This window comes from Podarcis cretensis (assembly GCF_951804945.1).
Source record: "Podarcis cretensis genome assembly, chromosome: 9".
In the NCBI taxonomy this organism is placed as follows: domain Eukaryota; kingdom Metazoa; phylum Chordata; class Lepidosauria; order Squamata; family Lacertidae; genus Podarcis; species Podarcis cretensis.
Genome location: NC_137178.1, coordinates 18,901,192 through 18,918,051, shown reverse-complemented (window position 1 = coordinate 18,918,051; position 16,860 = coordinate 18,901,192). Strand labels below are relative to the sequence as shown.

Genomic DNA, 16,860 nt, shown 5'->3' with positions numbered 1-16,860 from the left:
CCCCTTACCTTGCTGCACGAAGGATCCATAAACAAACCACATAGAGTTGTAGAGAGTCGTTGAAGTCATTGATCCCATTTGCAGACGTGGTGGATTGAGCCAATTTAAGAGGTATACCAAAAGTCCGACCAGCAGTACAGTGCCAGCTATACAAGCCCAGAGGGAGAGGTCAAATGGTGCTAAGCAGGCAAACATGTCCATCGTCTTTTCAGCCTTCTGAAGCAGCACACCCACTGAATAGTCCATGTAACGGGTGGTAAAATCAACCACATTTTCCCGATCTGGTGTGATGGTTAATGCGGAGATGCCTATATCAGCTCTCTGCGGGAGAAAGAGTGAGAGAGAGGAGAACATTCATTTTCATGAGCAATAGAAAAATTTCAAAACCGTCATTTGATTTATAGCCTTCAACCCTATCGCAGCAAAACAGTTGCCCAGATTTGTTTATTTTAAATATATTCCTTATACATCCATCCAAATAGCAACTCTGCTAAGGGGAGAGAGCAGAATAGATACAAACTTGGCTATAAGCTTTTTTTAAAAAATAGTTTTTATTAAGGTTTTTTTGTGTTACAAAGCAAACAGATAAACAGGGAAGGGGAATCTGTTGTCTCCACTTTCAATTCATAGTCGTTTTCACAGTTTGTTTGCATTTGGTGAGAGACACTTTTGTCATAGACATCTTGCAGTTGGGGAGAGGGTAGGAGAGAGTGAGGAGAGAGTTGGGAGATATTATTCTTTTGCCTATTGGCATCAGGTTATTTCTGAAAGTTCAAAAAGAAGCAGATATTTCAAATGTAAGTAATGGGTGGGAAATAACCTTTTGGATGTTTATCTTGGTCTTTCTTATGGACACCAGTGTCACCACTGAAGCAAACTGGAAACCCTTGTGAGTAGTTTAGGACTTCTGTCAAATTAAGGTCTTGTGCTGTCAACTTAGAAATGAATTCCACTCTGCTCAACAGGACTCACTCACTAGTGCTTAGGATCACAGCCTTAACCGATTCACCTGTTCCCTTTTATTTAAATACATTTGCATGTTGCCCAAGCTGCCATAGCCTTTTGAGATACTGAAGAAATAATTTACAATTTAAAGTGAGTGTGTGGGAGAGAACATAAGGAATCTGCTTTCTACCAAAACTACCGTGTATAAAATTTTTCTGTGTATAAGATGCCCCCATGTATAAGATGCCCCCTATTTGGGGGGGACTCCAAATTAAGAAAACACCCCTCAGCACTACCTGTGTATAAGACGAGCCCCAATTTTAAACCTAATTTTTTGGATAAAAAGCCTAGTCTTATACACGGAAAAATACAGTAATCTTTATGAAAAATACTTAATGTGGCATTTCTACAAAACAACTCCAGTGGGAGAAGTGGGCTGATTTTTGGAATTTTAGCTATGATTTTAGTTATGATTTTAACCCCTTTTGTAGTTTTGTATCCAAGTCTATGCACTTCCTGACTGAGCAGAATATTGATTCAATCAAATGCATTTGTGATTATTCTAGAAGTTTGTTTGCTGCATTAACTATTGGTACCTCTGAACAATTAATCCTAAACCTTTTAAAGGCTTTGCATTTTTTCTTAGACTGAGTTTGACATCTTATATAAGATCACCTTTGATAGCCATAAACCTAACATGAACTACCTAAGAGCTAATTGGGTTCATGATTCAGAATGCAACAATGGAAGGATGCCATTAAATCATTAACCATATCATCTGTTGTCTTAGGCTCATTCAGCAAAAAGTTGTACTTGAAATTCACCGGCCTTCAAAAAAGCCTTTTGTATATAAGAATTTTGAAAAATAAGTGGTGCAGAAATGATGACTCACAAGAGACTCTCATCCATATAATTTGGAAAGGCCCTACTATTGTGTCCTTTTAGAAAGATACCATAGACAGAAATAACGTACTCCTGTCCTTCAAGTCAGAAGTCTCATTTAAACATCTTTTTTCTGGGACACATCCTTGAAATCTGGAAGCTCCAAAAATCTACTATACTCTGCCCTGCCTGAGCATCATTTGTAGCAAAGCATATTATGTTACAGTTCTGGTAATCATGTCCTTTGCCTCTAATCGAAAATTGGGTTGAAGACCTTTAAGACTTCTCCATTAAAAAAATGAATCATGTACTGTAAGACAGAGAGATCAGATAAATTTAATGCAATTTGGCAGCAGTTTCTAGAGTTGTTTTCTAATTGAATGTTACTCTTTTGCTGAGGTTTCACCCATGCACAAAAAGACCTTTTTAATTTAATATTTTCTCATTATGTCAAAACTCTGCCTTTTTTCGAAAACTAAATGCATTCTATTGGGAAATGTTGACTGGTTAAAGGAATAGATGTGGGGAGTAGTGGAGGGGGGTTATTTTTGTTTTATCGCCAAATTAGAAGATAACAACACTGTTCTCATCTCTCTTATTGTACTACAGTGGTGCCTCGCAAGACAAAAAGAATCCGTTCCGCGATTCTCTTCGTCTAGCGGTTTTTTCGTCTTGCAAAGCAACCCTATTAGCGGCTTAGCGGCTAAGTGGCTATTAGCGGCTTAGAAAAAGGGAGAAAAAAGCGAAAAAAATCGCAAGACTCGCAAAACGTTTTCATCTTGCGAAGCAAGCCCATAGGGAAATTCGTCTTGCGAAGCACCTCGAAAAACGGAAAACCCTTTCCTCTAGCGGGTTTTCCGTCTTGCGAGGCATTCGTCTTGCGGGGCACCACTGTATCAGATTTTGTGTTAAACTCCTATTGATGTGAAATAACATATTTGTGATAAAAGAGTGCTTAACTGTGGATGGACGATGCCAATAGGCCTTTTGTTGAGTTGCTTGTTATACTTCTGTTTCTTCAGAGAACTCCTTTCCTGCCCTTCAACCCAACACAGATCATCAAGGCAGTTCTCAATAATAAAAGTAGAAACCAAAATTCAAAACACGTAAAACCAGATCAATAAACACAAATCAATAGCACCAACATAAAAATAGCTGTGAAAACAGCAGCAGCAGCAACATTTTCTGAACCGGATCAGCTTGTTCCAAAGCTCCTGCGCCAGAAAAGGGTTTAGGGATTCTACTATATACATTGGAGAAGCAGGGGTGTGGATGAGCCCAAAGTCAGGCAGGTGTCAAGTTTTAAGGTAGCAAATTAGGATAAGAAAGCAACAGCCAGGCATTCTTCTCACACTGAAAGAGGCATATTGATGATGGGTCTCAAACCCTTGGTGATTTAGGAACTTCCCCTGCAGATTGCTCTGGCTGATTGAGTGGACTTGACCAATAGTGGGTCCAACTGTCAAGAAGGCAGGAGAAGAAAAGGCTAAGGAGTAAACCAGGCTTCCTCAACCTCGGCCTACAACTCCCATGATCCCTAGTGAGCAGGACCAGTGGTCAGGGATGATGGGAATTGTAGTCTCAAAACATCTGGAGGGCCGAGGTTGAGGAAGCCTGGAGTAAACCATACACAAATCCAGAGAGGAATACCTAAGATGGTTGGAAGGTGCCTTGTACGTCTCCTTCCAGTGACTCCTGCAACCAAACTGGTGCCAAACGTATCGTTCTGCTTTCCTTTGGACCACATAAGCAAGGCCAAGAGGCAGCCCTGGACCTCCAAACTCTGCCCAGGCTTGCACCCTGGGGAGGCCACTTCAGTGCCACTAGAACAGAGGTTTGACTTCACCCCCATTGCCTTTCGTGATAGATGCGGATGCTGACAACAACAACTTAAGTTACATCATACAAACCCCCCCCCCCCCAATTTCAGTATGCATATTACTTCACTTATTTAAAAATGGAGTAAGCCATCCCTGCAGCGTATGAGACACTACTGCTGCATGGAGTGCTGGACTTCTACCCCTGTTCTGAAGGCACCACTAATTCCACAACTATTTTACGCTGAACCTGAATGCAATACCTCCTCTTACTGCTGATTACTGGCTTAGCACAACTACAGTTTCCTTTTTTAACAGAGCTCTCTGATGCATGCCTGCAATTGGAGAACTGCCTTTTTTAATCCAAAGAACCACACATCCTGTCTGAAGTGAATCAGAACTTTGATTACAAATTTATTACAAAAGAGTACAATATACTGTTGGTTTTCCTTTGTCTTGCGGATGTTCTGGTTGCAAAGTAACTTCAGAAAAATGAACGTCTCCCGTCATCCCTGGCAGATGTTAAATAGCACCTGAAAATGAAGTTACTATACCATATGGCTACCTGTCCTATACATAACAACCACGCTGCCTTTGTTCCTTCCAGACCCATTTAAGATATGAAGAAGGCTATTAATACATCCCTTGATCTAACCTTCTTACTGCTCAGCACATCTCAAGAGGCAGCAGTCACAACTTCAGTAGGTGTTATTTTAACTTTCTTTTCACATGTGCCATTATAATTGCAGCAAAAGCCAAAGATGGTGTTTAAGGCAGTCACGTTAATGTGTCGTGCTTTTTTTTTCTTTTAAGGAAATTAAATACTGAATAAGTAACTGACTGTCCTTTTTTGAATATGAAAAAGAATATTTAAATGCTCAAAAAGCTTCTACTCATTTGAAGTAATGAGCTTTGCCTGTGATTGAAGCTGTGTGAGATCCTTTATTGGAAGCTGAGCAGAGTGGAGGTGGGGGCAGGAAGAATGTGTGAATGGTTGGATCTGATCAATCAGCATACAACTGTATTGAACATTGGGGATTTTCTTTCATCTCTGGCAATGTATCCTCCTTGCCACTCTGTAAAGTGAAATGTATCCAGCATCTAAAGTCTCCCAGAATGGTCTGTGTAGGAAAGAGGAATGGATCCCCTTTGACTGTTCTATATATTCAGGCCCATTGATCACTAAAGGTTTTCCTGGACATATCGGCTTGAGGGGACCAACATTTTTCTATCATGAGAAAAATACTACATATACTGGTACATTAACCTAGCATATCAGGGAGAAGGTGAGTCTGAATATGGTACTTGTGCATGTACAAGGAATATTTAAACATTCAATCTCGAAGCCGCAGCTTGAAGACTGACATTTATTTATTAAAATATTTGCATATACCATGATTTCATTTTAGAAAAATCCAAGTGCCTCATTATATATGTGGGAATTTAAGTTGAGTGGTTAATGTGCATAACAATTGACCACTGCACATATTCACCAGGCCTAATGGAGAATGTGCAAATAATCCTTCCAGGAAGAGGCCATTGTGCACATTTCCTGGACAATATACATAATTTCCAATAGGCTTTGGGAAAGATGTATGAGGATACCACCTTGCTGAATCTGATTGGCCTGGCTCTGATCTGTGCTTAGGTGGGTGCCTGAGAACCACATGCACACCATTCTGGAAATCCCTGACAAAAGAAAGGTGAACTATATGTTGGAAAACATGCCCCCTCAGGAGAGGCTGGCCCCTTCTCCAGGCTCCTGGGGCTTGGCTCCGGTGTCCTCCCCTGGCTGGCTTCACGGCAGTCCAGAGAGGTCTTGATAGGCGACATCTCCCAGCGTGGAAGATGCACACCCCCTTCTCCCCTTGCATACCAGCAGGAGAAAGAAGAGAGCCAGAAAGTCCATTACATTTCTACGGTTTATTTCTGACTTTACATCTGTACAAAAACATGTCCGATCAGTTCAGTCTCCTCCAAGCAACTCAGTAAGACTTCCTTCACACACGCAACAGGAAGGTCTCATATTACACACAGAACAAATCCCTGTGAACTGCCTGGAACATTCTTTCCAAGGACTAGCCACATCATGTGATGTAAACACCGAGCTAGTTTGCAGCTGCGTAGTACTCATATCCCAACACTATACATGTAAGAACATAAATAAAATTAACAATGTAATTAATACCCTCCAAGTGTCCCTATTTTTCAGGGACAGACCCAGAATTACAGAAGCTGTCCTGGTTTTCCTTATTCCTCTCCTCCATGTCTCAGAGAACAATTAGAAGTGGTCTCTGTGTGTGTTTGCATAGGTACAAAAATGGAGTCTTGTTTATTCTGAAAATAAAATACCTGCACTAAATGAAGAGAATAGTGATGCTGGCATATAGAATCATAGAATCATAGAGTTGGAAGAGACCACAAGGGCCATCGAGTCCAACCCCCTGCCAAGCAGGAAACACCATCAGAGCACTCCTGACATATGGTTGTCAAGCCTCTGCTTAAAGACCTCCAAAGAAGGAGACTCCACCACACTCCTTGGCAGCAAATTCCACTGTCGAACAGCTCTTACTGTCAGGAAGTTCTTCCTAATGTTTAGGTGGAATCTTTTTTCTTGTAGTTTGGAACCATTGCTCCATGTTCGCTTCTCTGGAGCAGCAGAAAACAACCTTTCTCCCTCCTCTATGTGACATCCTTTTATATATTCAAACATGGCTATCATATCACCCCTTAACCTCCTCTTCTCCAGGCTAAACATGCCCAGCTCTCTTAGCCGTTCTTCATAAGGCATCGTTTCCAGGCCTTTGACCATTTTGGTTGCCCTCCTCTGGACACGTTCCAGTTTGTCAGTGTCCTTCTTGAACTGTGGTGCCCAGAACTGGACACAGTACTCCAGGTGAGGTCTGACCAGAGCAGAATACAGTGGCACTATTACTTCCCTTGATCTAGATGCAATACTCCTATTGATGCAGCCCAGAATTCCATTGGCTTTTTTAGCTGCCGCGTCATATGAAGTCCTTCCTATAATTTTGAAGGAAAGGTCACCAATCTACTTTAAATTCTTTTCTTATGAAACACAGGGAGTGTTGATTCCTTTATTGTAAAAGGAGCTTTACATTGTCTACTCAGAAGTAAGTCCCAGTTAACTGGGTAAAAACTGGGCAGCCTTACACTGCAGGCCCAAGCGTTTTCACTCAGAAGTAAGACCCACTGAGTTCAATAGCATTCTCACCGTTTCCATTATTATTAATAGCCCACCTTTTCCCCTGACAGGGACTCGAGGCAGCTTACAGTTAAAATTTTATTTCATTCTGTTTATCTGTGGAAGGTGTTGTACACAATCCCTTCCCTCACACATTTTTTTTCTTTACAACAGTCCTGAGAGGTAGGATTGGTGGAGAGGTTGTAATTGGCTCAATGTAGATGTATATATGACATCTACATGTTTGGCCAGTTAAAACATGGGAGAAGCTTCCTGATGTAGAATGGGATATCCCTATTTTCATCTGAGAAATTTTGGAGAATATGTAATATTATTATTCATCATTATGGAGAACAAAATGGGGCACAAACAAAATTTATTTTTAGAAAATCCAAGCTATAACAAGACAGCAGATCAGAAGCAGCACTACAAAAAACTTTAAAATGCAATACATATCCTGTCTGTCAGCTCAACCCAGATCAACCCACTGGAAATTCTCTCAAAAACAAATACATCTCTACCCGGAAACAAAATGCCATAAAGGAATGATTAATGGCCTTTAGTGTCAACATTCACTAGACAAGTTGCAAAACTACACTTTGTCCAATAAACGGTGAGTAGAGACCTCCATTAATTGGGTTCCCTCAGATATCCTAGCTCTACTTGATTACACAGGAACTAAAACCTGAAAATCACCAGTTTCTCCTGTACAGTGGTACCTCAGGTTACATATGCTTCAGGTTACATACGCTTCAGGTTACAGACTCCGCTAACTCAGAAATAGTGCTTCAGGTTAAGAACTTTGCTTCAGGATGAGAACAGAAATCGGGCTCTGGCAGCACAGCAGCAGCAGGAGGCCCCATTAGCTAAAGTGGTGCTTCAGGTTAAGAACAGTTTCAGGTTAAGAACGGACCTCCGGAAAGAATTAAGTACTTAACCAGAGGTACCACTGTAGTTTAGTTCCTGAAAGCCCCTTCACAAAAACAAAAATCTCAACTTTTTGAGATGGTTGTACCACCATGGCACTATGGTGGTGTAATCAAGTGGCAACCACTGACGCAGCCACTCCCTTGCTGCAGATCTAATTTGGCGAAGGGATGTAGCTTAACACGAGAGTTGAGAAGGTCCAGGTTCAATCCCCAGCATCTCCAGATAAGGCTGGGATAGACTCCTAACTAAAAACTCTGGAGAGCTGCTGCCAGCCAGTGTAGACAATACTGAGGTAGATGGATTCAGTATAAGGCTGCTTCCTATTCTATACTGTGCTATGCTATGCTAATAGAAGGGTGGCATTCCAATAGGAAATAATTATATGAGCTGCACAACCATGTGATCTGGACAACAAAAAGTGAGATTGGCACTTGCATTGCTTTGAAGCCCAAACCATACCTCCCCCTGCTTTTTAAATCTCTGCCATAACATTTCATTGAGGCAGGAATAAGGCCACACTGAACTCCTACTGGTTGAAAAGCAATTGTCTGAATCTATCATATGTGAGAACAGAAAATGAGTTCAAGCATGTTATGGATTTAAAAATACGATGTAGAATAGAGTATCCCAACCTGGTGCCCTCTAGGTTTTTGGACTACAACTCCCATCAGCCTGCACCAGCACAGCTAATTGCCAGGGGTGATCGGGCTTGTAGTCCAAAGCATCTGGAGGGCACCAGGTTGGGGGAAGGTTGCTGTAGAACAATTGCAACTATCCATTTGTGAATATTCAATTTATGTTTTTGTAGAAGCACTTTCCCAGTATTGAGGTTCACTTCCAAAATGACATTAATTGCTTGTCACTTACATTATTAGTTCAAAGAGTAAAACAAGGTTTCACTTGTTAGAAAATAAACAGTAGCAAAATGTGAGTCACTCTTCACAGTCAAGGTGAGAGCAGTCATCACTGTCCAGGTGAACTAGCCTGATTTCTGATAGGCACGGCACCCCAGTGACCATGTTGTGACTGCCCAGAACTTGTGCAAAGCATTCCAGTGGTTGTCCGTGGCGTCACTGAGCTCCTGGAGGGAAGCATTTCTAATGATATGCAAATAAAGTCAAATTAGCTCAAAATTGGAAAGGAAGAAATGTGAAAATGCCTATCATTATCCTGTCAAAATTAATCAGAGAAACAGCAGTTTGTACAAGCCAAGGTTTGCTAAGTGATCCATGGGAAAAAAGAAGATAAAATATGTGCAATTGTGTCAATATTTAGATGCAAAGGTGCCAGTTCAAAGTATAAACATATAAAGTGGGGCATACAAGCCTCTTATGTTGACTGTGAAAACATCACCCAGTATCAGTTTTTAGCATATCATATCATCCAATTTGCTTAACAAATTTAATGCAACATTAATCAAAGATAAAGTTAATTTATTAACATAGACTGCAAGGGATCACTTTCTAGTTTTAAAATTAACAAGAATTAGAGATAGCATAGTTAGTTAAAATATGTGGACCACATCATCATCACCATTACTATTATTAGTATTTATCAGATTTATTGGCTGATCTTCCAACAGAAAATATCAGAGTGATGAACAATAGTTACACAGCAAATATTGTGCCCACATATAAAATACAACCAACTATAATAATAAAAAAACACAGCATCAGTATTAAACATTAAAAAACCCAACAAGAGTTGCAACAACAATAGTGGTACAACAGGGCCTGGCTAATCTAGTTATTTCCTAAAAACTGCAAATCTTCCCAATGCCACCAAAACTAAGCCAAGCCACCTGAGGAAGGGAATTCCATCATGGGGGCACCACCACCAAGAAGGCCTTGTCATGGGCCACTGCAGCGGAAACTTCACTCAGCAACTGGAACACCAGATCTTAACTGGGAGATTGCTGCACGTACTGACTAGAAAGTGGAAATTACAAACTTGTAGCAGTTCACCTCACATTGAAGGTGGAATGGGGAAAAACCTGCCCAATATGGGTGACAAATTTTAACAAAAGTAGGTCTGCATATAGTGAGTTTACGTGATGTCCTTAAATAACAAGCATCTGCAGTGAGTTACCTTGACCTGATTATTTCATGCAGGCACCTGTAACTTGAGAAAAATGCTAAGGTTGCTGCTGGTTACTGAGAGGTGGGGGCTGAGGCAATGGGCGGGTGGGCACAGTGCAAGCAGAGCAGGGGAGTATCTGATTGCCTCTGCCTCTGCCTCTGAGACTGAGACCCCCCTTCTGCCTTGCCCCTTCCCCTCTTGGTAATCTGCAATGACCCTGTCATTGGAAAGCCAAATAAGCAACACCACCATACCACATCCTGCCCCACTTAATAGCTACTGCTTTGAGCCCTGGAGGTTTAATCCCACTGAACACTGGCTAATATTGGAGGAATGCAGCTCACAGATAACCCCCCAACTCATCTTGAATACGAGCAGGCACATAATCTTTTACTTACTAATCTGGATCCTGAGTTATAAAGGCTCAAATGGTGAAAAATGGGAGGCCCTCCCAGTTCTTTCTCAAGTTAGGGGTGCCTGCATGGAATTATCAAGTTGTTAACTCCCTGCAGATCCTTGTTATTATATTGTGTTGTGACCTTTTGCCCCAGTTCCATCTTGTGTTTGCAATCCAGGACGTGGGGGGAGTGAAATTCGTTTTGACTTCTCAGAGGGTAAATGTGAATAACAGAGGTCTGGCTGATATAACACTAAAGCATGCAAGCAGCATGTTGGAAAAAACCTTCAACCCAGCTCAAGTTTAAAAATTTGGCACTACAAGAGTTGCACTGCAATTGTAAACATTTATGATATTTATCTATATGAAAAAAGCTCCAGTTGGCCAGAGTTCTGTTTTAAAATATCTGATTTAGTTGCTTATTCATCACTGAATTATGATGAAAATGTGATGAATTTTAACAGGCCAACAGACTGATAAATGCTTTGCACCATAAGGCTAAATAAACAAGAGGAGCATCATCTCAGTCTCGCTGGGAACTCTAGAAGGTGGGAGTTCTCGCACATCTTGGAGAAAATGCCACACAGGTGCAACACATCAAGCCCTGCTCTATTTTCATGCAGAAAATTTGTACTTGCCATGGCAACTGCCACCTCCTGAAGTATGGCTCCTGCAGTGGCACCTTTGAAATCTGACACGCCCCCTCAGCGAGGTGCTCTCAGCAGCCTGTCGTGCAAATGCTACTATTTTCCACACCATTTGTGTGCAGGCATAATTTGATGACTCAGCGTATCCTCAAATGCCATCATCCATGCAAGCTCAAAGACACCACCCCAGAAAGCAATGCACAACGGAACATCAGCTCAGAATTGGTTGAACTGGCTACTGTATTAAGCTGCAATCATGTTGGACTGACAGTAGGGGCGGTGGTGGATTGGGCTGGGGTGCTCTGCCAGCATCACTCCACCAGCATGGAGCTACTTATCTCATGCACTGAATGTGTGGGTGGAAGTGCTTCTGGTCTGAGCCTGACTGCTGTGCCAGAACCACACCGGATGTTGGTTACAGGGCTGCAGATGTGGTGGCCCCACCTCTCCATTCTTCCCCACCCTGGCTAGGATTTGGTTTGCATTGCCAGACAATGCAGAATTGATGATATGAACATAATGGACTCTCTTGTCTTTAGCATCAGTTAATTGTTATTTAATTTAATGATACGCTGACTGGTGAGAGGGCTTACTTGATGGTGGCTCCTCATTTGAGGAACGCCTTCCCCAGTGATGATCACTTGTCTCCCTTAATATCAAGAGAGGAGAGTGTTCTTGTGCTCAGGTCCTGCTGGTTTCCCACAGGCATCTGGTTGGCCACTGTGAGTACAGGATACTGGACTATATGGGTCACTGGCTTTTAGCTCAGTCAATGCAGCATGGCAACTAAGTCAAAGTTTGGCTTAGCATGTCATCTGAACCTGGCTTCATGGTTTAGCTTGATCTTCCTAAACCACAAGCTGCAGCCAAGGTTTGTTTTCGGCTACAGATCTTGGTTAAGGAGCAAAGAGCTTAATCATGAACTTGGGACTGGATGACACACTAAGCCAAACCTTGGCTTAATTCTCACGCCACACTAAAAAGACAAGGAAGAAGCAAAGCAGCTACAAGCTTCTTCCTGAGAGCCAGCACATCTGCACAATTCCAGTATGCCATAGTTTGGCTTACTATGCCAAGTGAACGAGGCCAACACATGGACATCTGTGAGCATTGTTATGGGCACCCATCTGTCCCAAGAGACAGTGGAGTGAGTCTCCGGGGGTGAAGTCAAACCGCTGCATTAGCAGCAGTGAAGTTACCTCCCCAGGGTGCACACCTGGGCAGGCAGTGTGTATGGAGATCCTGGACTGCCCAGGCAAGACCTCCTCTTGGCCTTTTCTGATGTGGTCCAAAGGAAAGCAGAGCAATGCATTTGGCACCAGTTTGGCTGCAGGAGTTGCCAGAAGGAGGCATACAAGGCACCATCCAACCATCTTAGGGACTCCACTCTGGATCTGTGTAGGAATTAGACTTTAGCTTTTTCTTCTCCCAAATATATTCCACAAGGCAGTGGAAGTTTAGCGCGAAAGTTTTCCTTCTTCTAGATGGGCTACATTCCCAAGTACATTCCCATTCCTAGATCCATCTGCCCCTCACTTCCCTCTACAGCATGTGAAGAAGCCACCTTCTTGACCATTGGACCCACTACTGGTCTTTCCAGCTAAATCTGCTGAAGTCTCTATTCCCATTCAGGGGATGACCCTAACTCACTGAAAGATTGAGACCCAGCAGCTACCCTCACCCGGTTTACTCAGCCAGTCTAAGCCATTCCCGGGGTATGTCTGCTGTCGCACGCTGACAGCTTTTAGGAGCCACAGGTGATAATTGAGTGCAGGGTGGGGACCAAAGGTGAAAAAGCTACCCTAGAAGTAGCACAACGTATCCCCCACCAGAGGAACTATCTCTCTCCTAACACCCCCCCCCCACACACACACATACATACATAGAAGGTCATATGTTGTTGTGAGCAGACAGCTTCAACATATTTTCTTCACTTAACCATGAAATCACAGCCTACTGAATCACACAACCCCCCCCCCCCCTAAAAATAATATAGCTAGGACACTGTAGCTAAAGTTCTGAGAAGCTTCTATGAAATATTTGAGGCATGGTCAAAGTGGCACTTCCACATGTATCCCCATCTCTGACACAGCTGATTCCTAAACCATCTTCCTCAAGGTAAGTTTCCATTACCTGAAATGACAAGCTTTATTTTGAACCTTGAGTTCTGCATAGATTCAGTCCAGGGGAGAGAAATATGCCGAGGATCAAATGTGAAATGAAGAGTGAATATATTATGCTTATTTCCTTTAATTTATTTGTTGTGGTAAACATTTAATGCAGAATTAATTAGAAATGGATGGCTTATTAATTACAGATTAGACTGTATGTGCCCAATTCACACATCTACACAACGTAAATGTTATTGTGCATCAATAAAACATTTTCCGTTGATCGTATACCTCAGTTATTATTCATAGCTATCAATACTTTTCTCTAAGTGCTCTGCATTATTTATGTAATGTGCTAGCCGTTAAAGCTCATGCCATATTTTTCTCCCCAGAATAGTTTGCCCTGCTTGCTTATAGCTCGTTTTGACAAATTAACCACTGATACTAGGAGTGCAGCTTTTGCTTTCTTTTGCTGATGCTCTTTCTGTTTGACTTCTTGGTGCAAGTGAGGGCAAAGAGGGCTCAAGCACATGTTTGAGGTTTGGTGCTTCACTAACCCTAGTGAAATTCTCAAATCTGATTGCACCACAAGTGGATGCTGTGTTAACACATACTTGGTTAAAGGAGCCTGGGGAGAGGGGAGCTCAAATTTAGACATGTATTAGTTTTTTTGGCATTGGATTAGTTTCCCAGCTACATTTTTTCTCTACATTTCCCTGGGGAAAAGCAGTGGGACAAGAGGAATTATGGAAATGCCCACAGACACAAAACTGAACCTTTAGCGTCATTGGCCCAATAGAGATTTAGCAGCTGTCTTCTATTTTATCCTTTAAAGTCTTCTGAAAACCTTTCTTTATGACCACGCTCATGCAGACAATTAAGAGAAACATCTGCTGTAATAGTTAGCTAGTGATCTGTTTTATATTTTTATGAGGATTTTTTTTATTGCGTATATATAATAGTTGTAAAGAGCTTTGATTTTTTTTAAAATAAAATTGTGCTATACAAGTATTTTTTAATAAACAAACAAAAACAAGTACAAAATGCAAGGTGTGTAAATGAGAAGGAACTACAAAAAGATAAAAGGTAGATATTTGTCTTCTTTTTTATTAGAAGGGAATAATTACCTACATCCTTACCTTAAATACTAGTTCCCCTATCAAACCGTTCCAGGTCCCATTCTCCAGGGGGCGCCCATACTTGTGATCTGGAGCAACATAAATTTCATACGTGAAGCCAAGATATGTGGATAAGGATTCTAAGACATCGATGGAAAAGCCCTGGTATTTCTTTGGTTTCCCCAAAACATTTTCTGACACCATCACAAATGGCTCCTCCTAAACAGGGAAGAAAGAGAGGCATCTGAAGTTGTAGCGATGTAATGACTTTTTGCACTGACTGCAATGGAAAGAAACGTTTTCAAAAACTTGTTTTCTGTTATTTTTATGATTCTATGAATTATTGTTACAGCACTGCACCACTTTCCATAGCAGCACAGCCTTCCACAGTTGTTATTCAAACCAGGGCAGTGTCAAATTGCTATCAAACTTTCTATCAGCAGCATCATGAGGATCCCTGCTAAAAACACAGCAGATAATCCAGCTACTCCTGTCAAACCATCTTTCAAGATTCCCTTTAGCTGGCCTTTGGCAAGTTGTTATGTCTCAACTTCAGTTCCTAAGCTATACGTTGAGAGCTACCATCCAGACTGGCCGTGAAAAGGAATAAAAACTTTGAACCATGTATGCATAGCATTTTGCACTTTAAGAAATTCATTTTTCATGTTTAAAAGTAAGTTTTTAGTCCCCAAAGTTCAGGGAAGTGGTTCAAATTCTATCTGACCATGCCTACCTTTCTTGTACTGCCATGACAGATTGCATGATGGAACTGCTGCAGTATCATGATAGATGGAACATGATATGTGATGCTTGCTGCATTACAATGGGATCCATTTCATTGGATGCAGCCTGACAATGAGGACAAGGAGTTTGTGCCAACAAAGCCAGCATGTTTCATTGACCCTCTCAGCTTATTAAAGTTTGCCAAGATTGTTTGAATGGGTGAGTCCAAGGTGTGGGCAATTCATCTTTATGGGAAGGAGTGGCCCTGACCATCTCGAAGTAGGCAGTGATTCAACCACTCCAGAAAAAGACCCATTGGTTGAGATAACTACCACCCCTATGCAAATACCCCTTTCTGCGGGACCCTGCTATTTTCACTTGACCATGGTTTCCTCCTGAACAGACACTGTGAGATAGTTATTGGGGGCATTGTTTTACTATGGTTCTTGTCCTCTCTCCAGTGGCAATTTCAGGTATTGGCTCTCTAATAGCTGTTCTGTGGTGTGCTGTAGGGTACCACCCTCTCCCCAATGCTATTTAACATCTGCATGAAGCTGTTGGGCAATTTGGAGCAAGGTGTTATCAGTACACTGATGACACCAAGCTCCATTTCACTATAACATCTGTATCAGATGCAAACTTTCCTGTTTCAATAAGTCTTTTAAGTGGAGATTTTTATCCCAGCCCATATTTTTATTGGATTTGAAATTGTTTTGATGTGTGCAATTGTTTCAGCTGCTCTTATATGTGTAACTTTTGAAAATTGTTTGAACTGTTTTTATACAAGCAATTGCATTAGATATGATTTTATTGTAATGTGGAATTGCTTTGCGAAGTTCATGGGAAGCAATTCATAAATTAAATAAAATAACAATAGTTTAAAACAAGAAATTTCTACCAATCTGCAGCAGCCAAAAGTAGACATTATTCAACAAAAGGATCCCATTAAATAGTCTTCCAACATAATTTTATTATAATCATATGAAACATGATCTCAAAATAGGTTATTAGAAATGAAAAGGGAGAATCATTTCAGTTTTCCTCAGCGACTACTCCCTGCCACATACAAAAATAAAAATATCAGAAATATTACGCCACTGAAAACCTGTGTGCTTATTAAAGAAAAGCAAATAATAAATTAGTGATAGCCATTAAGGTGTCAGATTCCCCATGCAATAAATCTGATCAGCTAGAGTAAATGAGATCTTACACGCACACACATCTTTGTAGTTTATCAATCCAAATATATTATGCAGTGTTTCCTGGATCTCTTTGGAAGGGGAAAATGGGTGGTTTAAGAGACGATGTTTCATATATCAGGATGGATTTATTCACATCAGTTGTCAGGTTTATTAGGTAATAGTGGCTCATAATTCAGAATTAGAATTTTGTTAGTCAAAAGTGCATGCTAATTGTTCATCAGATTTATAAGACAGTTTGAAGCATGCAAGCAGCTTTGTATTAGATTCTAAGATTTCATTAATGAATGTGCAACAGCTGGCAAGTAAGGAAGTTCAGACTGGTTTCCATTGTGTGAGACACAGACAACAGGAATTTGATTTCAGAAAGGCTTTTGACAAAGTCCTCCATGATATCTTATGGAGAAGCTGGTAAAATGTGGGCTGGATAGATAACTGTTAGGTGGATTTGTAGCTAGTTGACTGACCAAGCCTAAGGAGTACTCACTAATGGTTCCTCATCATTCTGGAAAAACGTGACTAATGGGGTGCCACAGGGTTCTGTACTGGGTCCGTTGTTCAACATCTTTAATAACAACTTGGCTTAAGGAATTGGCGCAACACCCATCAAATTTGCAGATGACACCAAACTGGGAAGGATAGCTAATGCCACAGAAGACAGAATCAGGATTCAAGATTATTTTAACAGATTGGAGGACTGGACCAAAACTAACAAGTTCTACAATTAGGCAGAAATAACCCGCTGCACTGACATAAGGTGGACACATAGCTTGCCAGCAGTACATGTGAAAAGGATCTAGGAGTCTTAGT

General features: G+C 41.3%; 1 protein-coding gene and 1 long non-coding RNA gene across 8 annotated transcripts in view; one reads left to right on the top strand and one right to left on the bottom strand.

The window, feature by feature from the left end:
• GRID2 (glutamate ionotropic receptor delta type subunit 2) overlaps nucleotides 1–16,860 on the bottom strand; it is an 847,936-nt gene that overhangs the window by 179,259 nt on the left and 651,817 nt on the right. For all 7 annotated transcript variants that reach the window (XR_013842448.1, XR_013842449.1, XM_079990761.1 and 4 more), the window contains exons 10-11: nucleotides 14,150–14,347; nucleotides 9–321 (exon numbers count right to left, since the gene is read on the bottom strand). Coding sequence is in view for 5 of the 7 variants with exons in the window: in XM_079990761.1 (XP_079846887.1) it covers nucleotides 9–321; nucleotides 14,150–14,347 (511 nt within the window). In the remaining 2 variants the exon portion in view is untranslated. The remainder of the gene's footprint in view (nucleotides 1–8; nucleotides 322–14,149; nucleotides 14,348–16,860) is intronic.
• LOC307224488 overlaps nucleotides 1–16,860 on the top strand; it is a 491,711-nt gene that overhangs the window by 199,656 nt on the left and 275,195 nt on the right. The window lies entirely within an intron of this gene.